This window comes from Ahaetulla prasina, chromosome 1 (assembly GCF_028640845.1).
Source record: "Ahaetulla prasina isolate Xishuangbanna chromosome 1, ASM2864084v1, whole genome shotgun sequence".
Lineage (NCBI taxonomy): Eukaryota > Metazoa > Chordata > Lepidosauria > Squamata > Colubridae > Ahaetulla > Ahaetulla prasina.
In genome coordinates this window covers 337,373,680-337,400,647 of record NC_080539.1, presented here as the reverse complement: position 1 = coordinate 337,400,647, position 26,968 = coordinate 337,373,680, and the positions used below count along the sequence as shown (strand labels likewise).

Here is a 26,968-nt window from a genome sequence, read left to right as displayed (position 1 = left end):
TACCAAAGAGTCAATATTTTAAATGAAAGTATCAATAAATACATAAGAAAATATAGCAACAAATAGTTCTGCAAATGTGTATAAAATGCAAATATGTATGCATTCCAAATTGAAGCATTTAGAGTCTCCTATAAATTTCGTGGGTTGTTAAGTCAGAATATGGACCAAAAGTTCATTTAACCCATCTAAATTAGATGTGGCGTTGATCAACTATTTATATGTCTTTAAAAGAGAACTAGGAGCTATTATGGCCAATACTCTTTTTTTATTTATATCCTTGTCATTGAAAGCTTTATCAGCAATAATAAGAATTAATACTAACTAAAATAAATAAAAGGAAAGAGAGAAATAAAAGAAAAAAGTGCAATAAAAATGATTTTTAAAAAAGGAGAAAGATATAAAGAAAGATGCAAAGGTCTAAAGTGGCTTCCAATAATTCTTCACAGCAATTAAGTACAATTATATATTAATCTCTTTTCTCTAAAGTCGCACCATAACTCTCTTCTTTCTATAATCATCCTGTGTAATTATCAAAACCATAAATCACAAGTTCATTTTTTCATTTTTACACAAAAAGTCCATAAGGATTTTCCAGTCAACAGTAAATGTATTTTCCTTTCTCTAATCAAAGAAGTCAGTTTGTCCATCTCAGCAAATTCTGTCAGTTTTATTTCTTCACAGTTGATTATACACACACACACACACACACACACATATAATCTTTCATGGCTCAATGAAACATAGTTTTATTGCATAGGTTCAACTGGGAAAGTTCACTGTGATTTTGAAAAGGCCTCAGCTGCTAGATTGAGCACTGCTCAATTTAAATTAAAACTACAAGCAATCTCACAAATTGTGTTTACTGTTGAAACTGCTAACATGAAATAGTGATTCCATCCAAAAAAGGAGGGGGAAAGGAAAACCTTGACTAGGTTTCATAATTATTCTCATTCTTTGGCTCTCTTAATGCTCATCTGCCGTGCACAGCAATATCATCTCATCTACTTGCCAAAGCAAAAAGGATCTCCCAATAGGGAGATGATGACTTCATTTCTGCTGCTCAGAATTATGTTCCGTGGTGTTCCCCGTCCACTGCACCACAAGTCAAATGTGCTTGGCTTGCTCCACTTACTGCAGAGATTTTGCAAAAACAACAACAACAATTGCTAGCAACTTGAGCTATTTCCATCCAGGGATCAAAGCTAATGAGATGCCAATATTTTTAGAAATAGAGATGAGCAGACTATCCCCCCCATTACCACATAAACTAATCTTTTATTTGAGTGAGAGAACCTATTTCTTAACTAGCTGTTACCCAATATCCAATGTCAGATATCAGATACAACCACTTTGAGGCAACAAATAAATCCCATGAGATAAACAGGAGATAATGGGTGTTGCTATGAGCCTAATATTTAATCATGGGGCATTTCCCTCAAAAAGGGATGTTCCAGTATTCAGAAATAGAATTGATTTTGAACAGGCTATTTTGACCTTGAAATTAACTATTCCAAAAAAATTAAGTGCAATCCAATTGTTAATACAGCCCATTTGAGGGTCACAATTTTCCTTAATGGAACATTTCCACATCCCTAAACAAGTGCACCAGAAGTCTCTCTGTGAAGCTACTTATGAGTACAGGTAAATCTCCTTTCTAATCCAGTCACATGAACCAGTGAGAAATAGTGAATAGGAATAGTAAAAGGTACTCCAGAAGTTATAATCATTACCTCTGGTTAATTGAACACTAGTTTACTCAATTAATACAATTAACTGAATTCACATTATGCTTATATATACCAGGGGTGAAATGCTACCCATTCAGACCGATTCACCTGAACCGGTAATAATAAATGCTACCAGTTCAGGCAAACGGGTAGTTAAAAAAATGCTACCAGTTTGGGCAAACAGGTATTTCTGACAATCAGCTGTGCTGCGCGATTTATTTTCGCTTAAAAATCCTGCTTTCTAGCAAATCTAAATTGTGCGGCACAGCTGTTCCCCGCCCCCCGCTGTTCTACTTACCTTTGAAAACTCAGAAAAGGCTTCTTAATCCTCTTTTTTCAGCGCTGCACGGTAGCGCCTGCAGAGTGCATGCAGGTGAAGCACATGTTTGGTATGCACTGCGCATGCACGCGCCAAGCGAACCGGTAGCAGACTTCAGAGCATTTCAGCCCGATATATAACATGTACTGGGTCTAGAAAACATATTTGACTAAAATGTATTAGAAGAACAGGCATTCTAGTCCTTCCTTTGGCACAAAGCCACCTCGGTGACCTTGGGCTGGTCACTTTCTCTCAGTCCTAGAAAGGAGGCAATGGCAAACCTCCTCTAAAAAGTATTACCAAAAGATCTGTCCAGTAACCTGTCCAGGTAGACTCCAAGGATCAGACATGAATGAGTAGTAGAAGAAAAAATGCCTTTTGTTCAGTCTGTCTTACAAACACAGGCAGAGAGAAATGGGTGTTTGAAGAGGTAGAAAAACTGCATTTCCTTCTTTTGATCGTCTCCAAACCATCAGTTACTTTTTTTTTAAGGCAGTGGCTACATTCTGCCATAACAATGCTTATAAAGGTAAAATTCTTTGAAAATGTTACAGGTAAAAGCTCTACCCTTCTCTTCCTGCCCCCCAAACATACACCAGTTTACACTTAGTTGTTATCAAATGCTGCTTGACTCAAGGAAAGAAAGAAAAAACACAGATCCATTGAACAGAATGAATGGATATCTAACTTGGAGCCAATCCATAATAAAGTATTTTGTTTTAAATCCCATTTGTACATATGTAGCAATCAACTGCCATGTTGGTAATTTAATTTTTGTGCAGTAAAATCCCATTCACGTTTACTCAGAAGGAAATCTTAAGTTCATTGGCATGTGCTATGATGTCTATTTTAACTAGCAATTATTTTCTAAGGCCGTAATATTGGATTTAGTTTTATGCAGTGAATTAGTCCAATTAAAGCATGGTTAATGTTATAGAGCAGTGGTAGTCAACCTGGTGCCTACCGCCCACTAGTGGGAGTTCCAGCTTTCATGGTGGGTGGTAGGAGTTTTGTCCGATACTGAAGCACTTTCCTTTTTTTTAATTTAATTGACTTTTTTAAAAAAAAGTTAGGTTTTCATAAAATTCCCCATGACAACTTAAATTTCTGAAAATATACTATTTGTATCGCCCGAGCATAAGTTTAGTTCATGTTACATAAACATAATGCCGCTATAGTGCTACTGCAAACAAAAGAGCCTCGTCCCAGAATAGCTCGCGCATCTCCCCCCACACCACGCAGCAGTAACAGACAAGCAGAGCTGGTAGCCAGCACCCCTCCCAACCAATCCATGATGCGTGAGAGGCATGCGCAGACAATGCTACACGGTGCATTACTGTGGAACCAGTGGACGGTTAGAAAATTTTACTACTAACAGAAATACAAAAGTGGACAGTAGGTATAAAAAGGTTGACTACCCCTAGTATAGAGTATTGTGTGAACTAATCCAATTGTGGCTTAGTCAACCAATTAAGGTTAAATAAAGCATGACATAATAGCAATAGACTTATATACTGCTTCACAGTGCTTTATAGCCATCTTTAAGCGCTTTACAGAGTCAGCATATTGCCCCCCAAAATCTGGGTCCTCATTTTACCCACCTCGGAAGGATGGAAGGCTGAGTCAACTTTGAGCCTGGTGAGACTCAAAGTGCCGAATTGCTGGCAGCCGGCAGTCAGCAGAACTAGCCTACAGTACAGCATGCTAACCACTGTGCCACCGCGGCTCCTAATGCAATGTATAAATTTAATTATAGGCTTTGGGAAGCAATTATTCCCAATCTTGCTTCTTCCAACTGTGTAACACATTCAACATTATTGGCTGGATTCTAATTTCCAAGAAATGATGTGATTTTTGGCTTTGAAACAATTTCATTTACCATTTCTGGCAATAATAAGCTTGGGGTGAAAACTGGATTTATAATGAAATGTGAACACTATTTCTCAGGGACAGTGCTGTTTACAGCTTTGAACTTCTCTCTATCAGAAAGAAGGAGAAGGGAATCTGGGATGTTTTTTATGAAATCCAGTTTTCCTCTCCAACTGTTAAAATAGCTAAGGTTGGCATTAGACAAGGTCTGCAGTATTCAGTGGATAGTGCTTTTTTTAATGCTATTTATATCATAAAAGACCCAGCTTTAGTACAGAACATAATGTTACTCAGATATACCGAAATCTGTGCAAATTAAAAAAGCTGATTCTTAGAAAAACAATGTTGTGTACAGGTAGTCCTTGACTTACAATAGTTCATTTACAGTGGCACTGAAAAAAATGACTTATGCCCATTTTTGACAGCTACAACTTTTGTAGCATCTCCATGATCATGTGATCAAATCCAGGTGCTTGGCATCTGGTTCATCCTTATGACCATTGCTGTCATGTGATCATTTTTTGTAACTTTCTGACAAGCAGAGTCAATGGGGAAGCCAGATTCACTTATCAATTGCAGAGATTTACTTAACAACTGTGGCAAGAAAGGGTGTAAAATGGAGAAAAACTCACTTAACAAATGTCTCACTTAACAACAGAAATTTTGGGCTCAGTTGTGATTGTAAGTCGAGGACTACCTGTAGCTGTTTGGCATGTAAAATAATACAGGAGTTATGCAATTACAACCTTGCTGCTATGTAATTGAAGTGGAGTTACATTTTGATCATTAGCTGATTTTATTGTATATGCTTTTATTCAAATTGCATTGTTTAATGTATTTTGTTGTAAATTACACAGACCTTCAGCTATTGGGTCATTTTAAAAATTTAATAAGAATAGAATGAATGAAAATGAATGACAGAAGTTTTGAGTCTTGCAAAACCAAAACATTTCTTCACCCAATGCACTTATTTAAGATTGCATAAGAGAGAGTAATGGCCACTAACTCAGAAAGTTCAAAAGAGGATTAGACATATTAATTGAAGTTTCAATGGCTTTTAGTCAGTTTTTCTTTGCATTCCTGTCACTGATGAAAGACAGCAAGAAGGAACTACTGTGCTCTTGTCCTACTTACTAGACTCCTTTTAGGCTTCTGGTTTGCTGCTGCTGAAAAGACAGCTCACCTGAACACTAACCCCCAATGCTCTTATATTTTAGGACTTTTAATACAAAGAAGCCTTAATAATACAGTTTATAGGTATAATACTATTTATATTTATGGGATGGGGTATGGGGTATGAGCAAGTACCTAGAATATGTAAAGCCGCTGTTGTCAAAGACATATAATTTGTCATCCAACATTTCTAAGTTGTTCATATACTTCCTCAAAAAAAAAATTGTATTATGCATTCATAGATTCAGCCTGCAGGCTTCACCCAGAACTGACATAACATACTTCAGTGAACGCAGTTCAATTTACAAAAGGAATATATAGAAAAGATTCTGTTTCTACATACCGTTTTTTGGTTCAGATTGATTTTTCCCCCCAAAATCATCTTTTGTAATTATAAATTGTTTTTATTAAAATAATACATTCTAGTTTGAATGCATTATGAACTACATTATTTTAATAACTGTAACTGAGCTAATTCATTCAGTGTTTGTAAGTCACTTTACCAAAAAAGGTACTGAGGGTTATCGCATTCTCTTAGAAATATGTCCTTAAATCCTTCCCTTATCTTCCTTCCCATCCTATCCTATTATTGAATTTCATTAATAGAAAGGTTTGTTAGTATCCTGGTATAGATAATGCTTAACTTACAACAGTTTGTTTAGTGACCATTCAAAGGTACAATGGCGCTGAAAAAAGTGACTTGTGTCCATTTTTCACACTTATGACCGTTGTAGCATCTCCATGGTCACATGATCAAAACTCAGATGCTTGCAACTTAATCATATTTATGGTTACAGTGTCTCAGAGTCCTGTGGTCATCTTTTGCAACTCTTTGACAGGCGAAGTCAATGGGAAAGCCAGATTCATCTAGCAACCCTGTTTGTCAAACCCGAAAGTTGACATGTGTGTAGCCATTTTAGTTATCCCTATTTATTCCTTCTCTTTCTCTTTACTTATGTATGGGGAGTTTTTTGGGCTCGCCACATTCTTAAGGTTGGGAGGAAGGGATAGATCAGTGGTGGGTTATTACCGGTTTGCCCCGGAACGAGCGAACCGGTAGCGGCAATGGCAGGAGGCTCTGCCCACCTGCCCAGACATCTCTGCGCATGTGCAGAAGCATCACGTGCATGCACCTGCCCGCTTACGAGCGAACTTGTAGTGAATGAAATTGAAACCCACTACTGGAATAGATAGTGAGGATTGTTTTGGCTAGGTGACTTTCTTTCCCATGGAAACAGAGGCTTTCCCTGCTGAGAACTGAAGGTGGAGTTTGAAGACACTGGGCAATGTTGATTTTGCTTTCATTGGGGAATGTGACTTTTGTGGGATGTTTCTATTTTACAATATTATGTGGTGTCATTCTGGTTTGTGTCAGATCCGGAATTATAACAGACTTTGCCAATTTGATGTCTAACTAAATAAAAGAAATTTGTTTTGGAAGATGGACTTTGCATATTTCTTTTTTGAATGGGTTTCATCACTTGAAAACCTGACACTGTTTGTAACTTAACTGCAGTGATTCACTTAACAACTATGGTAAGAAAGATTGTAAAATGACTTAACAGCTGTCTCACTTAGCAGCAGAAATTTTGGGCCCAATTGTAGCTATAAGTCGAGGACTACCTGTACCATATAAAAAAGTGAGGCAATTTTTTTGTTTCCTTTCCCTTATCTAAAAAAAAAAGTGGAGAGGTTAAAAAGAGGGATTGGATGTAGCAGCATAGGAAATAAAGAATGTTCCAAAACTAGATGTCTCTCCCACTTTCTATTAGTCTTCGCAATCCTAGGTAGCATGGAGCTACTATTTATTTGTTTACAAGATTTATGAGGCTGCCAAATTCAGCATGACTCTGGATGGCATATAAAATAAAGGCAAACAGGAAACCAACAAGTTCCCAAACCCATACAACATTAAACATCTACAATATATAAATACAGAATACGAAAAATAAAATAGTGACCAAGCAACTAAACAGAACAACCAGTACTAACAACCAATGGACTATAGGTATCCAATTGGTGGGTTTGCCCTTGAAATCTTGAACTCTGAATCCATAGCAGGAACTTCTACTTGGCCCCATCATTTTTGTTTGATTTGTGCAAAAGATCTTAGTTCCATGTATTTATATCTCCAATTAATAGTTCTCAGTTAAAAGGCTAATTCGCTAGAAGTCTAATGTTCACACACTGGAGAATTATACTGTAGGTAGTCATAGTAAACCAAAACATTGGTAATGATTTTCACTTTCTGAAATTTTGTTCTAGAGGATGACAGCTATAATTGAATACCAAGAAATAATCATGAACTTCTAATATTTGTTACATTATGTAAATTGTATAATTCATGTGACCATATCTGTCACTAGGCTGTCTGTAAGGGGTGTTAATCTGTTGCACTCTTTGTCTTTCTAGCACGCTACAGGAACAGAAGGGGGAACTCTGTAAGCGTCTTTCTTACACAACTCACAAACTGGAAATGCTTGAAACTGAATTTGATTCTACACGTCAGTATCTTGAAGTAGAACTGAGACGCGCTCAGGAAGAACTAGAAAAAGTGACCGAAAAGCTGAGACGGTTTGTGTCTGAATTCATTGACATTACAGAAAATAAATTGCACGTATTATTTTTGTAAAATATCAGAAATGTGATGAATGTTGATACTGATTAAAAATTAGAAAGGAATTTAATGTTGGCATTAATTAAATCTCAGCACTGAACTAATAAAATGATCAAAGGACTGGAGCACCTCCCCTATGATGAAAAGTTACAAAATTTAAAGTTGCAGGAAGGTGGAACAAGTAAGGTGAGATAGGATCAAGATACAAAAACTTATTCATGAGATAGAGTGATTAAATAGGGATTCTTTTTCTCTCTCTTTTCTCTCTAATAATGTTGGATCTTAGAGTCGTTACACAAAGCTAATGGATAAGAGATTCTACATAGACAAAAGGAAGTTATTTTCCTTCCTAGGCTGTGGGTTACTGGTTGGCCACTTAACAGAACTAAATGCAGGACTAAAAAGATCTTTCATCTGATCCTGCTCTTCTTAGTCCTTCAGTAAACAATTAAATATGGTCATTTTTTTTCACCATTTGCCAAAAAGAATGAATGAGTGAATATCAGAAGTAAGAAGTAAGTAAAATGTTTCAATTATTTGTTTCAGGTTAACAACAGGGTTATATGTACTCTCTGTGTGTAAAGGAATGAGACTGTTGGGTGCTAAAGATCAGGACCACACATGAAGTTCCAATTAAGCTGATTTATTACTAAACATGCCTGTGAAAAGGAATCTACTCAATTAATGATTAGCAGTATTTTGACTTTAGATAAGGGTCAATGGAATTCAAGAAGGGATGGACTTAGTCCATTTATGGCCATATAGAGGCTGATTCCTCTTTTGATTCTGCCGCCAAGTTCGCCTCTCTTTCTCCTGTGAAGTCTCATTGAATTCAATAGAATTTACTTCCAATTCTAGTTGCAACTTTGCTGGTTTTATTTTATTTATTTATTTGATTTATTGATTTGTTGACTTATTTATACCTCATAGTATGCTGACCATCTCTCCAGAGGCAAATCTCCAGAGGCTTACAGACATTCAGTTAAAATGCTCTATAAAACATTAAAACAATAAATAGATACCATACATTGAAAATTCAACTAAAATAAAACTAACCGGAAGAAAGCAAAGTGTGCACTGAGGTTTTATCTACTACATTAGCCACTTCCAAACTTCCAGGCTCCCATTGGGTCCCAGGCTAGTCTTCACGAATTTTCAGAAGGCCAAAAGAGGGGATGAGGTTCTCATCTCCAGGGGTTGATGTTCCAGAGAGCAGGAACCAAAATTCCATGGCCGATGGAATCCACAGCCCTTCTACCCGCATCAGCAGAGCAGGTTAACTCCAGCAGGGTAAGCTGGTTCCTCAGGTAGCCTGGATCCATGCCATGAAGGGCTTTAAAATTGATAACCAATGCCTTGAATTGGACCTAGAAGGAATCTGAGAGCCAGTGCAGTCTTCAGAACATTGACATGGACCAGCCTAGGGCCCTCAAGAACTGCCTGTGCAGCTGCTTTTTGCACTAGCTGGAGCTTCCAGATTCTCTTCAAAGGTAGCCCTATGTAGAGCGCTACAATTTTTTTTACAGGAAACTCCAGGTTACCTTAATAAACATTTATACATAGATAGAGCTGTGGTGGTGCAGGCTACTTCTGCTGACTGCCTGTTGCCTGCAGTTTGGCAGTTCGAATCTCACCAGGCTCAAGGTTGACTCAGCCTTCCATCCTTCCAAGGTGGGGTAAAATGAGGACCTAGATTGTTGGTGCAATACGCTGACTCTGTAAACCGCTTAGATAGGGCTGTAAAGCACTCTGAAGTGGTATAGAACAGGGGTCTCCAACCTTCACAACTTTAAGACTTGTGGACTTCAACTTCCAGAGTTCCTCAGCCAGCAAAGCTGAGTTGAACTCTGGGAAGTTGAAGTCCACAAGTCTTAAAGTTGCCAAGATTGGAGACCCCTGGTATAAAAGTCTAGGTGCTATTGCTATTGCTCAGTACAATTTCTATATTATATTTCTCCGTCTTTTACCTATAAATTCCAAGAGCGAATGGAAAAAAAATGTCCCTATAACAAATTATCCATATTGCATACATAGGAATCTTTGCAGCACATTATGAGGATAGGTACTATTATATATTGATTCTCAAAATCATGGTGTGCAGCTTCATGTGAGAGACTGAGGGAAGTGAAGGAGACACTATTAAATGTTTACTTCAGAAAAGGAAACTAAGCCCAGCTACTGAAAGAGATGGGGAAAGGTTTAAAAGAAATTCCATCGAAATTAACTCCGTATAACCACGGCAGAGAAATTCCTATTAGGGTTTTTAAGAGTCTGTATTAACCCCAGCCGAATATTAAAGCGATCTGATTAAAGTCCATGTCCTTCTTGCTTCCTTGTGAGCAGAGGCCACACTTAAAATCCAATGAGGGCTGAAAGAGGTGAAATATCTAATGTTTTCAGCCCATTTGTCAAGGGATTTGTGAAAAGAGATCCTCACAGCAATTCTTCCTAGTTTCTTTTATATTAATCTGAGTCTTTATTAACTGCATTTGTCCATAGTAGGTTCCTTTTGACCTTCTTATATGGACCAATTTTTCTTCTTATGGGAAATCAAAAGGGTTATTTAAGAAAATGGGTTCTTTAAACTTCTGCAAGACTTCAGTCTTTCAACCACACTTACCTCAAAATAAAATTTTAAAAAATCAGTCCAAAATGTTCCTTCCCATCCAGCACGGATGCCTCAAGAAAGATGCTAGGGAATTGCCTGCAGCCTGAAAGTTAGCTATATTGCAACTTTTATATATGATGATGGCAATTCTCATAATAAAATCATTAACATTTTATATTATTTTTTCACCCAGACTTGCAAGATGGGTAGTAACAAAGCCAAACAAATGTATTTTTACTGCCAGAAATTCTCCAGGGTTTCACGTCAAAGTTCTCCATCCCTATTTAAGAGTCAGGTTTTAAACATTTATATTCAAAATTCAATTGCTTGTGATCTTTTCTGTCTTTCTACCTTGTATGTGCTCTGAGGTGGAAATGCTGAAAGCTGGTAGTCACAGTTTACACAAGATACTAGCAAAACCGTACTCAAGATCCTTCAGAGAAGAAAAAATACCCGATGCATGGAAAAAGAATAAGTGATTCTTATACACAAGAAAGGGGCCAAGATTATTTAAAGTAAGCCTTCTTTCAGTCATCTACAGTGTTTTCACCAAGATAATAGCAAAAAGAAGATTGAGCACATTAAATATTTGTCTGAAATGGTGTAGGTTTCCTGCCTGGGCAGGGGGTTGGACTAGAAGACCTCCAAGGTCCCTTCCAACTCTGATATTATTATTATTAAATAATCACGGCCAAAGAAGCAGGCAGGGTTCAGAAGTTATTATAATGGATTACATCCAGGTTGTTCAGCAAGTCATTGAATGGCACAATGAGTACACCATGTCTCTGTCCAATTGGTACATGACTTTCATTGACTACAAAAAGGCATTTGACTGAGTATTACAACAAGCAATAATTAAGGCATTGCTCAACCAAGGCGTAGACACTACAATCAATGTATGAAAAAACAATAGCAGTAATTTGTCTTAATGATCTTAAAGTGGAAATCAACCTAGAACAAGTGTACAATAAGGCAATACAGAGCCTTGGGGTACTCCACTGCATACTTCCCTCCATGTGGATGTAGTTCCGTTGAGGACTACACGTTGAGTGCGGTTGGTCAGCCAGTTACGAATCCATCTGGTGGTGGTGCTGTCTAACCCACATTTTCTACTTTATCTAGTAGTAGGTTATGGTCTACTTTATCAAATGCTTTACTGAAGTCCAAGTAAATTATATCAACAGCATTCCTCTGGTCTACTAATTTTGTCATTTTGTCAAAGAATGCGATAAGATTAGTCTGGCATGATCTGTTTTGACAAACCCATGTTGGCTTTTGGTTATTACTTTGTTTGCTTCTAGGTGTTCGGTGATTCGTTGCTTGATTATCTTTTCCAGAATCTTCCCCGGTATTGAGGTCAGACTGATAGGTCTGTAGTTTCCTGGATCTGTTTTTCCTTTTTGAAGATGGGAACTACATCAGCTCTTTTCCAGTCCTCTGGCAGCTCCCTGTGCTCCAGGATCTTTGAAAGATATAGTTCAGTGGTTCTGAGATCACGTCTGCCAGTTCCTTCAGAACCGTGGGGTGTAATCCATCCGGTCCTGGTGATTTGAACTCGTCTAGGGTAGACAGGTGTTCACTTACCATTTTCTTCCCTATTTTAACTTGTGTTTCTAATCTGTTTTTGTAGTGCTGTTTTGATAGGTTGGATTGTTTTCCCTTTTGTGTAAAGACAGATGCAAAATATGAGTTAAGTAGATCTGCTTTCTCCCTGTTGTTTGTCATCTTCTTGCCACTTTCTCCCAGCAACGGGCCAATTGTTTCCTTGACTTTTTTCTTGTTTTTAACATGTTGGAAGAAGCTTTTTATTATTTTTACTTTTGTCGCTAGCCTTTGTTCATTGTGAGCCTTAGCTTTCCTCACTTCATCTTTACAGGCTCGGGCTGTTGCTGATATTCTGCCTTAGTTATTTGCCCCTCTTTCCACTTTTTGTCCTTTTTGTCTTTCAATTTGTCAGATAGTTCTTTATGCATCCATGCTGGTTTCTTTTGTGATCTACTATTTTTCTTCTTCATTGGTATTGTGTTAGACTGTGCTTTTATAATCTCACTTTTCAAAATTTCCCAAGCTTCTTGAGTTGTTTTCCCCCTGAGGATTCTCATCCATTGAATCCTTCTCAAGATCTCTCTAAGTTTATTGAAATTAGCTCTCTTAAAGTCCAAGACTCTAGTTTGACTTTGTTCTACTACTTGTATTTGCTTAATGTTGAATTCCAATATTGCGTGGTCACTTGCCCCCAAGGTTCCTGTAGCTTCAACACCTTCTATCATTTCATCTCTGTTAGTGAGAATTAAGTCCAATATGGCTGATCCCCTTAATAAACATTTATACATAGATAGAGCTGTGGTGGTGCAGGCTACTTCTGCTGACTGCCGGTTGCCTGCAGTTTGGCAGTTCGAATCTCACCAGGCTCAAGGTTGACTCAGCCTTCCATCCTTCCAAGGTGGGGTAAAATGAGGACCTAGATTGTTGGTGCAATACGCTGACTCTGTAAACCGCTTAGATAGGGCTGTAAAGCACTCTGAAGTGGTATAGAACAGGGGTCTCCAACCTTGACAACTTTAAGACTTGTGGACTTCAACTTCCAGAGTTCCTCAGCCAGCAAAGCTGAGTTGAACTCTGGGAAGTTGAAGTCCACAAGTCTTAAAGTTGCCAAGATTGGAGACCCCTGGTATAAAAGTCTAGGTGCTATTGCTATTGCTCAGTACAATTTCTATATTATATTTCTCCGTCTTTTACCTATAAATTCCAAGAGCAAATGGAAAAAAATGTCCCTATGACAAATTATCCATATTGCATACATAGGAATCTTTGCAGCACATTATGAGGATAGGTACTATTATATATTGATTCTCAAAATCATGGTGTGCAGCTTCATGTGAGAGACTGAGGGAAGTGAAGGAGACACTATTAAACGTTTACTTCAGAAAAGGAAACTAAGCCCAGCTACTGAAAGAGATGGGGAAAGGTTTAAAAGAAATTCCATCGAAATTAACTCGTATAACCACGGCAGAGAAATTCCTATTAGGGTTTTTAAAAGTCTGTATTAACCCCAGCCGAATATTAAAGCGATCTGATTAAAGTCCATGTCCTTCTTGCTTCCTTGTGAGCAGAGGCCAACTTAAAATCCAATGAGGGCTGAAAGAGGTGAAATATCTAATGTTTTCAGCCCATTTGTCAAGGGATTTGTGAAAAGAGATCCTCACAGCAATTCTTCCTAGTTTCTTTTATATTAATCTGAGTCTTTATTAACTGCATTTGTCCATAGTAGGTTCCTTTTGACCTTCTTATATGGACCAATTTTTCTTCTTATGGGAAATCAAAAGGGTTATTTAAGAAAATGGGTTCTTTAAACTTCTGCAAGACTTCAGTCTTTCAACCACACTTACCTCAAAATAAAATTTTAAAAAATCAGTCCAAAATGTTCCTTCCCATCCAGCACGGATGCCTCAAGAAAGATGCTAGGGAATTGCCTGCAGCCTGAAAGTTAGCTATATTGCAACTTTTATATATGATGATGGCAATTCTCATAATAAAATCATTAACATTTTATATTATTTTTTCACCCAGACTTGCAAGATGGGTAGTAACAAAGCCAAACAAATGTATTTTTACTGCCAGAAATTCTCCAGGGTTTCACGTCAAAGTTCTCCATCCCTATTTAAGAGTCAGGTTTTAAACATTTATATTCAAAATTCAATTGCTTGTGATCTTTTCTGTCTTTCTACCTTGTATGTGCTCTGAGGTGGAAATGCTGAAAGCTGGTAGTCACAGTTTACACAAGATACTAGCAAAACCGTACTCAAGATCCTTCAGAGAAGAAAAAATACCCGATGCATGGAAAAAGAATAAGTGATTCTTATACACAAGAAAGGGGCCAAGATTATTTAAAGGAATATTGCCCAGTAAGCCTTCTTTCAGTCATCTACAGTGTTTTCACCAAGATAATAGCAAAAAGAAGATTGAGCACATTAAATATTTGTCTGAAATGGTGTAGGTTTCCTGCCTGGGCAGGGGGTTGGACTAGAAGACCTCCAAGGTCCCTTCCAACTCTGATATTATTATTATTAAATAATCACGGCCAAAGAAGCAGGCAGGGTTCAGAAGTTATTATAATGGATTACATCCAGGTTGTTCAGCAAGTCATTGAATGGCACAATGAGTACACCATGTCTCTGTCCAATGGGTACATGACTTTCATTGACTACAAAAAGGCGTTTGACTGAGTATTACAACAAGCAATAATTAAGGCATTGCTCAACCAAGGCGTAGACACTACAATCAATGTATGAAAAAACAATAGCAGTAATTTGTCTTAATGATCTTAAAGTGGAAATCAACATAGAACAAGTGTACAATAAGGCAATACAATATCATCTATCCTTTTCTCAGCCTGCCTTGAAGAAGTACTTTACTAGATTGGGCAAAAGATGGAATAAAAATCAATGGTGCCTATTTAAATCTTTTAAGATTTGCAGATGATGTTGTTCTCTTCTGATAAGATCCATAAGAGCTACAAAGACACATACAAGAGCTGCACAAAGCAGGAGAACCATTTGGCTTAAAAATAAACCTGAAAAAGAACAAGGTTATGTATAATAAATTCACCAAAGAAAGGAAAAAAATTATATCTGGAGAAGAACTAGACATAGTAGACTGCAACATATACCTTAGCCAATGGATCTCAATGGAAGGAGATACAATAAAGGAAATTGAATGATGTGTTAAATGTGGTTGGCAGGCATTTGGCAAGCTAAGCATAGTTTTCCAGAACAGCCTCCCCGCCATGCCTGAAGAGAAAGGTTTTTGATCAGTGTGTGCCACCTGCTCTAACATATGTCAGTGAATCATGGACACTAACCTCACAATCAATATGAAAGCTACAAATGGCACAAAGAGTCATGGAAAGATACATGCTCAGCATTACAAGACAAGATAGAAATACCTGCACATGGATTAGAGAACAAACGAAACTGTACAATATCATCAAGAGAGGAAAAGAATTGAAATGGAAATGGGCTGGTCATATAATGAGAAGAACTGGTGGCAGGTGGATCAAGGAAGTCATAGAATGGATCCCACTTGATAAAAAGCATCCACAAAAGAGACCCGAAACAAGATGGATCAACAACATCAGCAAGTATTGTGGGCCCAATTGGCAAAAGAAAACTCAGGACCGAATTGAATGGAAATGTGCAGAAGAGGCCTTCATCCTGCCGTAGATACACAATGGCTGAATTGTTATGCTATATTATTAACAATGACTATGGCTTTTCTTTGCTTTAGAGCAGGGAGGGAAATTTTACTTCTTCCTTACTTCTGCCAAAAACTCTCTAGTGGACAGGCCTGGAACTTGTCTCTCCAGCTGGTTTTTGATGACCTCAGATAACAATGAACTCAGAATAGAAAGAGAAAATGTCCTCATCATGAACACTTGATCAGTATCAGAAAGGAGCCATTCTCAGAATGCTTGTCCCTCTTACTTTCAAGGAATCAAAAATAATGATAGACATGGTCTCCCCCTTTAATTTCCATGAAGGGAAAGAATGTGAAAAGTGTCAGCACCAGGGCACAATTCTTTATCTAGTTCAACTTATTTTAGACTCCAATATTTCACATCAGCCTTTGAATTTGCACCACAATGAGGAGTAGGGAACAGTAAGTTCCACAGTTGTTTGGTCAGGTTCTTATTGTTTCCAGGTTTAATCTTAACTTTGCTGTCAGGTAAATTATATGTACAGTGTTTCTCTCTTCCTTTTCTCTTTTGCCCATTACAGCTATCCTGTGAGGTTGGCCTAAACTCAAAGAAAGTATTCAGCCCAAGATTGGCCAATGAAAGCTTCGTATTTGAGTGGTGATTTGATTCGGTGTCCTTTGGGTTTTAGCTGGACCATTTCATCATCTTGCTTTTCAGGTTTATTAAAGATAAAGTACCTTTCTCATATATAAAGAAATAGGAACTAAGTTGCAACTGCTCAGTTAAAAAGTACAAAGTGAAAGTGCAAAGATTATGTAAATTACATGATTTCTTCTTTATTTTAGGATACAAAACAACTACCTAGCCTTACAAAGAATTAATCAAGACTTAGAAGATAAATTATACAGGATGGTAAGTACAAGAGGCTATTGTATGCGTATTAAGTAGACCTGTATGATTCTTTGGTTGCTGGAATAAATTGAAAATGAAGAATCTTATATTTTCATTATGACTAAGTAACTCAAAAGTAAGCCTTACAATACTGAATTATGATATCTTCTCTAATAAGTGTGCTTATAGTTGCAACTTATAACTCGGTAAAAATTTTCTGCTATTCTGCATGAACAAATTTTTCTTGTCTAATGAAGTAAAACTCTCATTGTTAAGAGAATGAATTTAGGAAAGTTTTAATGTCGTCATTAGATTGTCCTGTAAAAATTAACTCATCTGGCATCATTTTACAAGGCAACTTCTGCAGCTGCTTGGAACTGTTTTGCAGGGGGAAATCTGAACAGACGAAAATTAGATGTCCCTAAAGAGTCCAATGATAACCTAGCATGCAGCAATCAAAGAATATGGTGACTGAGATTGGGAGAGAGAGAAAGCGAGAAAAGTAAATAAAAATTTAAGTTTGAAATGGAATGGAATTTTCTGGGAATAGGCATGTCCAGCTGGCCTCTCCAAATACCTACTATTTACTGTAGTGTTTTGTTGCAGACCATACTTACTTGCTCCAGTTACAGAATCAATGTTTCCAGTAGTGATGGATAGAAAAGAATTCCTATATAATACTAAACATTTGCAGCTTTAAGACAGGGAAGCTGTAGACTAAAGCACATGAAAATGTGTCTTACCTACATTGCATAGAATTTTGTTTTCTCAAACTGTATCTTATTTTACAAGTTGATAATCCCAGCTTTATTCTTTAAAAGTCTCTTATGAAACAATTTTGATCAACAGGATTTGGGAAATACTTCTTTTTAATAATCTTGAAGGATGTTGCCCCTCATAGCATAGAGTAGTAGACAATACAATTTTTCATTTTCTGATACTTTATATAATACAAAAGAATAAATACTTCACTCAACCATTGCATTGTCTAAAATCTTACAGAAAGTGAAAAGATGAAAGTAAACAAAGCAAAAGCTAAATGGGGATAGCATATGTGATTATTCCTGTTGCACACACATATATAGCAAGATATTTATAGAGTTGCTTTCTAAAGGTTGCCATCTTTATAGTACATTAGTTACAAGTGCTGGGATTCCCAGCTAAATAGGCAATTTTATTTATTTATTTATTTTGTCACAACAGTATACACAAGCATCAACATAAAATAACTATATATCATATAAGCATATATATGAGCAAAAGTATGCAATAACTATATTAATTTGATGAAAGGAAACAATAGGACAGGAATGGTAGGCACTTTTGTGCTCTTATGCACGCCCCTTATAGTCCTCTTAGGAATGGGGTGAGATCAATAGTAGACAGTTTTTGGTTAAAGCTTTTGGGATTTTGAGAAGAGACCACAGACTCAGGTAGTGTGTTCCAAGTGTTAATAACTCTGTTACAGAAGTCATATTTTCTGCAATCAGGATTGAAGCGGCTAACATTAAGTTTAAATCTATTGTTTGCTCTTGTATTATTGCGATTGAAGGACCTCAACAGGAAGGACATTGCAATAGATGATTCTATGAGTTAAATACAGGTCTTGTCGGAGTCAGCGGAGTTCTAAGTTTTCTAAACCCAGGATTTCAAGTCTGGTGATATAAGGTATTTTGTTGTTTTCAGAGGAGCGGAGAACTCTTCTTATAAAATATTTCTAGACATTTCCAAGAGTTGCAGTTCAAACTATCCACAAAGTGACAGGTTTGCAAAAGCTGAAGTAGAACATAGAATGAATCACTTGGAAGCCAAGTGCCAAAAGCCTAAATTTGCCATAAGGTTCTGTCATACTGTATCCTTAAGTGATTTACCAGCTATTTTTTCTCATAGTTACCTATCTATGAAACGGGAATGGCAGTGATTTTCTCTATTGCTGTTTTGCAATAAAAACATATACTGCAAATATTGCAAATATTTATACATTTTTCAAATAGTTCAGAGAAGGGGTTCTTTCTGTTTCTCCTGAAATCTTTTAGTTAGCATGAGGTGTCAAAAAAACCTTGATGTAAAATGCAGTCCTGTACCATTAAAAAACAGATAATTTAAAGTAGGAGATTCTTCTTCACAGTTTCCAGTTGGTAAGAGGAGAAATTACCATTTTTAATGCAATAAATTTAATTAATCTCTCTTGAGGTTCCTATTATACAACTTTTTGATATTAAGTTAGGTGTATCCTATCTGGCTGGCAAAAACCTGGGTGACTACCAGATGGCTATTAAAATTTTCTTTAAAGATCCTTTGGATTTGCGCAATTTAAATATGATAGGACTAATTAATTGGAAATGGTACAGAGACTCATTCACTGCATCAGAGGTGGTATTCAGCAGGTTCTGACCAGTTCTGGAGAACCGGTAGCGGAAATTTTGAGTAGTTTGGAGAACTGGTAAATAGCACCTCTGACTGGCCCTGCCCCCATCTATTCTCTGCCTCCCGAGTCCCAGCTGATCGGGAGGAAATGGGGATTTTGCAGTAACCTTCCCCTGGAGTGGGGAGGGAATGGAGATTTTACAGTATTCTTCCCCTGCCACACCAACTAAGCCACGCCCGCCATGCCACACCCACCAAGCTACGCCCACAGAACCGGTAGTAAAAAAAATTGAATCCCACCACTGCACTGCACTGCACATGCTATTGGTCAGAAGGTGAATGTCTCTGTTTCTATCATCTATCTGCATCTATATCTTCTGTATCTATCTATAAATCTATGTACTGGTATATTATCTATATTGTTACCTACTTTGGAAAATTATAATATTTGACAACTGTATTCCCAACTTGGAATACAGTTGTCAAGTCCTCTCCAACGTGCCATCCTGTCAGAGTGTAGCTCCAAAATGCTTAGACAGCCTCAAATTAGGGTATATTTAAAATTCTGAAATAGATCATACTTTAGAAAAGAGGTCTATAGACATGAGTGTGCATGCATTTTCTGACTAGTAGGAAAATGTTTATATTGCAATGGATATTAAATGTAACTAAGAAAGGCTCAGACTTTTTTCACTGTATAAAGTTCGTTGTTTTACATTTTTCATGATTAATGGAGCAGCCGTATGATGGTTTAGAGCAGGGGTGTCAAACCCTAAGTGTCACATTGTTATTGCATGACGTATCATGACTTTTTTCCTCCTTCACTAAATGGGGTGGGCGTGGCCAGCACGTGAAGCATCCAGTCCACGGGCCACAAGTTTGATACCCATGGTTTAGAGCCTAGTCCATTGAATTCAATAAGGTGCACTTTAATTTTGGGGAAATTGTTTAAGGATGTGATACTGGCAAGGAATAACTGATTATTAAGAACTGCTGTAGTGTATTCAGAGGAAAACATAAAAGACCTATAATTTATTTATATGTTTCTGTCTCCATTATTAATAGCAGATTTTAGTAATGTGGCTTTATGGAATCATCCAAGGGAAAACAATTAAATTCTTGTCGTCCCGCCCCCACACTTAACACAAAGCAATCACTACATTTAATAGCTACTTTGGCAACATAAAAGTAAAAAATATATGAAATTTAATAATTGTATTATGCAGACACTGGTGTAATTTATACATTTTTAGGTGTTCTTAAATTGGGGTTGAGGAAGTCAGTTGTTTCTAGAGTTATTGGTATATGTCGCAGATCTTTTACTGACATGGAATGTTCCTAGAAACTTACAGCAATGATGGGTCCCTTGCCAGAGAAATCATCTATGGGCTGCTAAACACAACTAACAGTAATCCAAGGTCGAAAGCTGTTTTAGATATCCTGTGAATTGTGAATGAAACCAGGCAGGCAATTTCTATCACTCTAGTGAGAGAATATTTATTAAATAGTTTTAAGAATTGTAAAGAGACCTACATTACAACGAATAAGCATGAAAGACTTCCTTTGAAAATTCTTGATCTAAAACTGAATGAATGCTCCAGGTGCAGCTTTTATGAAAATGTGTATTTTTAGACATTTGACATGTATTCTGTATACAGTGATTATTATGATTGGAAAAGGTATTTCTAAGCCAGTTTTATTACAGTTTTAAATACTGTAATGTTGCTCTAGTATAACGAGGAAATTACATTTTTAATTTATTCATTAATTGCATGCTTAGTTTCTGATATCATTTCTTCCTGGATTGTTCTCTCCCATAAATCAGTGCTGAACATGCCACCTGCCATTAGCAATTCTATATAATTTATAGTGTCCATATTTGACATACAATCACAGCTTTTTGAATTGCCTTGTCCAAGAGTGTGACAGATTTATTGCCATGACAAATTCTTGAAACATTTATTACAGTATATATCATTTTATGGCAGGATCTCATCTTCCTAGACTAGATGTAAATTATCCTTATAAGCGCATACCTAAAGCATTTTCCTCAATAAAGAAAGATTTCAATTCATAGTGGCTAATTAAATGCCATTGCCCATTCTTAGAATGGCAAATGTGTCTAGTGTCAGCGCTGCCATCTAGTCTATATTTAATAGGACTTAAGATTGTTTTTCACAGTCACAACCTTTGTAGCATCCCCATGGTCATGTGATCAAAATTCAGGTGCTTGGCAACTGGTTCATATTTATGACAGTTGCAGAGTCCCAAGGTCATGTGCTTACCTTTTGCGACCTTCTGACAAGCAAAGACAATGGGGAAGCCAGATAATCTTAACAATTGGGTTACTAACTTACCAATTGCAATGATTCACTTAACAACTGAATCAAGAAATGTCATAAAGTGGGGCAAAAATCACTTAACAAATGTTTCACTTAACAGAAGAGAAATTTTGGGCCCAATTATGGTCATGAGTCTAGGACTTCCTGTATAGAGAACATTCAGTTTCTAGGTGAACATTCACCTAGAATATATTTCAGAATTCTGAACCAGTGTATTTCACACCAAAATTCAGTAATTAGGATTCATGAAGCCGTAAATTGCTAAGAGTCACTTTACCCGAAAGGATTGTTTTCCATTTATAAATTTATAAATTGAGATCTTTCAGAAAAACACTTTACCCTCATCCCATTCAGGCATTAAGAAACATAGCAACCTCTCCTCTCAGATCTTTCCCACCTGTGATAGGAATTATGCTAAGAGTTAATAACTAGACTAAATCCTTCAGTGAGATCCTTACTTAAAATGTGGAACACGGATTTGGTCAATCCTAGTCCAAACCTTTAATCTCTAAAAGGTACAGTACCTTACCTTATGTATCAGAGCTCCCCAAGCTTTCTGGTGTTGGAAAGGGTGGGTGCTAAATTCCTACACTGGGTTGGCGGCCTGGAATTTGATTAATTTGTATGTAATTGGAAAGTTTGCTATGGTATTGCTTTCTTCTTCCTGGGCTATATTGTTGTGCTTAGTGTACAGATAAAGATACAATAAGTACAACATACCATTAAGCACTGTATACCATTCAAAAGAGGCAATCAGAAGCCAAAGAGGAAACAAAAAGACCAAAACACCTCCTCACCAGCAATCAACACTAGATGAGCAGAGATTAACACCTAAATTAAACTAGACCTACAATCAAGAAGTAAATAATATCCCAATCAAGGAACTACCAACTTAGACAAACAAGCTAACAGTAAACAACAGCCTAATCAAGGAACTACCAAGTCCACTCCCACCAACATTGACGCAGCAAGCTACTAGTATATAAAATGAGAGCAAAGCCCCCACTGCCTTCTAGCACTGATGATGTTAACTTACTCTGGTAATGAAACATCTACAAAAAAAAATAACAGCAACCAAGTTCAGAGAGCACCAAGGCCCCCAGTGTGCTTACTCCACTAAGTAATTTCTACAGTTTTGGAATGTGGTTCTTCCTTCTTTCCCCCACGAATGGTACGTGTTTTCACTTGCCCTATAATTTCCACTTCCTATCCGAAGAATAACTTAAAGTTATGCATGAGTCCAGTCACTTGTGTGTTTTTCTTCTCAAACTATGGACAAATGATGAGTTAGCCTTATTTTGCTTCTTTTATTATTATTTTGTGGGGCAGCTTGACAGAATAGAATAGAATAGAATAGAATAGAATAGAATAGAATAGAATAGAATAGAATAGAATAGAATAGAATAGAATAACAGAGTTGGAAGGGACCTTGGAGGTCTTCTAGTCCAACCCCCTGCCCAGGCAGGAAACCCTACACCACCTCAGACAGAGATTGGTTATCCAATCTCTTCTTAAAAACTTCCAGTGTTGGAGCATTCACAACTTCTGGAGGCAAGTCGTTCCACTTATTAATTGTTCTAACTGTCAGGAAATTTCTCCTTAATTTAAGTTGCTTCTCTCCTTGATTAGCTTCCACCCATTGCTTCTTGTTCTACCCTCAGGTGCTTTGGAGAACAGTTTGACTCCGTCTTCTTAATTTATTTCATTCCATTGCTTTCTTGGTTTCTCTTTGACTCATAATTCTGGTCTCCCACTCGCAAACAAAGTAAAGGAACTCCTCATCTGCTTAAAAGCAGACACAATGTTCTGACTGATTAGGATCATTAAAGGTACCTAAATATTCTATTATGTTTTGAAATATATCCATGCTGTTTCTGTTCATTTGCATAGTTACATATATTTAAAAGCCAATCAACCTTTGTCAGCAAATATCAAGTGCTCCTAATTCTCATGATTCTGAACAGCAGTAGGTTTTAAAAATTAAAATAATGTCTAGTTCTTTCTTACATGTTTTTCTTTTCATTGTGTAATGCTTTAGAGCTACAAAAAAACATTTTACTGTCCTAGACATTTTAATGTGTTACTATGCTTAATGCTGCTTAAGGATTTTAATGAGAGGAGATAGTATTTGTGAGAATTTTTTTTAATTCAACTTCCTTCTACTTGGTGCAAGATCATTCACTTTTAAATTCACTTTTAAACATTTTATTATTCTTTTCAGTCCTCTCAGCTTAATCTTTTAATAAAAGAAAATGACCTTATTATGAGAAAAACTCTCTCTGAATTATGTTTTCAAAGTTTTGGTGAATCTTGTTCAACTTGTCTACACACCTGAATTGCCTTCCAAAAAAGAAGAAAGCTTCTTCAATGTTGCCATAAACTACTGAACCATAAACCATTGATGAAGATTAAAAATTGGAAAGGAATGATATAAAAAAGAAAGGAAGAGAATTACTGTAGAGTTTTATTAGAAGGGGAACTGGAATGGGAGGTAGATGTACCAGCTGTTTCCGCCAGTGACATTTATCCTCATAGACATTTTCTATAATTAACTCTGTTTAGTGCTGATTTAGTACCATTATAACAGAAACAAAGAGCATTTGATCCATTGCCAACCTCTTCAGTGAAGTGTCTCGTGGCTTTAATGCCTAAAAAAAAATGAAATCATGATCTTTAAACATCTCTATCCATAAGGTTGTACAAACTCATGTTCCTGCCTATTCAGAACTCTGGAACCAATGGCTCTGGTTCTACTAGTTAAGTCCCATTGACAACTGCAAGTCTATGTAAGGGTAGCTGGATACCAGCCAGACCCAATGAATGAATGAAGTATTGTTTCCAGGTGTTCTGCCTACAGGAAGTTCTGAATAGGCAATTCATGTGCAACGACTGTGCATGTGTAGGCAAACTGCTAAACATCCCTGGTCAAATTGTCTATTTCAATTAAATTGTAAAGGAATAGAACCCTCCAAAAAAGGAAAATCCCTGAGCATTAAAGCGGAATATCTGCTTCAAGGAATCTTCTACTTTCTATATAAATAAATAAAAATATTGTAGCCATGGATCTGCACTATATTGGCTGATTTTTGTTTTTGGGTGCTACACCTTCATTGTCTCCCAAGAATGGAAGAAAGGGTTGAATCATCAAATCATTTATCTCTTTACTACATAGCCATAAGGTTAGCTACACACACACACACACACACACACACACACACACACCAGTGTTATAAGGTAGTGAGGAGATAGATGGTGACAGGCAGAGGTAGGTTTCAGCAGGTTCTGACCAGTTCTGGAGAACCGGTAGTGGAAATTTTGAATAGTTCGGAAAACTGGTAAATACCACCTCTGACTGGCCCCACCCCATCTATTCTCTGCCTCCCGAGCCCCAGCTGATCGGGAGAAAATGGGGATTTTGCAGTAACCTTCCCCTGGATTGGGGTGGGAATGGAAATTTTACAGTATCCTTCCACTGGAGTGGAGTGGGAATGGAGATTTTACAGTAACCTTCCCCTGCCATACCCACCAAGCTACACCTACCAAGCCATGCCACGCCCACCAAGCCACACCCACAGATCTGGTAGTAAAAAAATTTGAAACCCACCTCTGGTGACAGGGCAAAATATCAACTCACCATCAGAAAATGGGACCGGTCCAAAGTGTGAAGATCTGAAGAAGGGAGTTTCAGTTTCCAAGCTTCCACTCTTTAAGTTCAGCTGGTGTTCTATAAGCCCAAATATTAGGAGGACAGAACCATACCCTGAAGCAAAAGGGGGGAAACATGGGTGTTAGATAATGTTAGACTGTAATTGCCATCATTATTTATTGTTGGTTGTGGGCACAGATTTGCCTAGATTTCTGTCTTAGGAGTTGTTCCAGCAGATTCAAATCTCCTTATCAATAGTTCTGGCAGCACCTAAAATAACTGGATCAAAAGCTGATAAGTGATTTCTAGGAAGCAGTTTTCTTTTGTATTGGATTTCTGTACTTTGTGCCTAGGTGACTATATAAAATCGTTAAATAAACAGTTTCCATTGGGTGAAAAAACGTCCCTTTATGCTATCTCCAGTGCACTTGTCAGATGCATTGGCAAGGCTTTGTTAGCCTTTTTCCTAGCCATTAATGGACATGGCATAGCCCACTGCAGGCAATCTATCTTTGCAAAGTGTCTTCTCTAATGATAAGACTTGGCAGAGAGTACTGGGGAAAGAAAGCTATGGAAAGCTTGCCTTTTCAGCTTTTTTCTCTTGCTCTTCTTTTTGGAAAACTAATTAAACAAAACAAATTAGCTCAATATTTCTCAACCTTGACAACTTTAAGATGGGTGGACTTCAATTCTCATAATTTCTCAGCTAGCCGTGTTAAAATCCATCCATCTTGAAGTTGCCATAGTTGAGAAACACTGAATTAATCAATTGGGCTTCAATCTTCCTATATCATGGTTAACTAAATTGAGCTAATTTAATTCCATGCAAGACTGGGTTGGTTTGAAGCTAAATATAATGTTTACATCAATTCAATGACTGTAAGTAGCTGTTATCCATATCAACATATCCGATTGTAAGAATAGGCCAGAGTGCCACCACCAGCTTCTGGTTTTACTCTGTTTCTAACTTGCTTTTCAATAATGACCTGAGAAATATTCAGAGTCTGTCACATTGCTGGTAGACTCCAGGTTGGTTTTGCCTATTTCCAAGTTACAGGAAATAACCATTCTACTTTATTTGGTCTTGAGTGGGCCTAATGATCAATTAATAGGCACACATGTTAATAAGAATTCAATCTCACCTTTAAAGCACTCCATGGCTTAGGACCGGGCTATTTACGAGACCGCCTTCTGCCACCGATACCCTCCCAACGACCTGTGCGCTCCCACAGAGTGGGCCTGCTCCGGGTGCCATCAGCCAAACAGTGTCAGCTGGTGGCCCCCAGGGGGAGAGCCTTCTCTGTGGCAGCACCGACCCTATGGAATGAGTTACCTCCAGGGCTACGCCAACTTCCCGACCTCCGTACCTTCAAGCGGGAACTGAAGATTCTACTATTCAATTGGGCGGGACTAGCCTAAATATTTATTTTAATTTAATATTTATTTTAATTTAATTTTAATTTAATTTTAAATGTATTAATTTATTTATAGTTTTTAAATTTTAAGGGTTTTATATCAGTCTATGACCGTTTTAGTTTAAATTGGCCTGTTAAATATTTCATCTTAAATGTATTTTAAATCTGGGATTTATATTGTGTATTTATGTGTTTTAAATAAGGCTGTACACCGCCCTGAGTCCTTCGGGAGAAGGGCGGTCTAGAAATCTAATTAAGAAAGAAAGAAAGAAAGAAAGAAAGAAAGAAAGAAAGAAAGAAAGAAAGAAAGAAAGAAAGAAAGAAAGAAATTAAATCAGATTCAAAGAAGAGCAACAAAAGTAATCGGGGCTAGACTTTATGAAAAGAGACTGAAGGGACTAGGAATGAAAAGAGGAGACCTGGGGAAATAAAAACAGTCCTTTTCAAATTTGTAATAGGACATCACACTAGAATAAAGTCAAGCTCTGATTCTGATCAAACGATAAGAAAAGCCTTAAAAATAAGATGACTTTGACTTGGTGCCTAGAGATTCAGTAATTATGAAGTCTCCTTCACTGGATCTGTTCAACTGCAAGTTGAACAGCAATCTGCCAGAGATGCTAGTTGCTTAAATAGCCCCTAATTTATATCATGTTATGAGCTTACTATCTGAAAAAAAGCCCATGGGAAGGATTCCTGCATGATGTCTTCCTGTGGGATTTAATTGAAATGTGAGCAGGCATGCTGGCTGCAGATGGCTAGGGAAATTATTGTATAGTGAAGGATAGAACACCTAC

General features: G+C 37.2%; 1 protein-coding gene across 1 annotated transcript in view; it reads left to right on the top strand.

Moving 5' to 3' along the window:
* Positions 1-26,968, top strand: part of BEGAIN (brain enriched guanylate kinase associated) — a 192,905-nt gene that overhangs the window by 100,925 nt on the left and 65,012 nt on the right. Inside the window, exons 3-4 of the mRNA XM_058162712.1 lie at positions 7,501-7,662; positions 16,356-16,422. Of these exons, the coding sequence (XP_058018695.1) occupies positions 7,501-7,662; positions 16,356-16,422 (229 nt within the window). The remainder of the gene's footprint in view (positions 1-7,500; positions 7,663-16,355; positions 16,423-26,968) is intronic.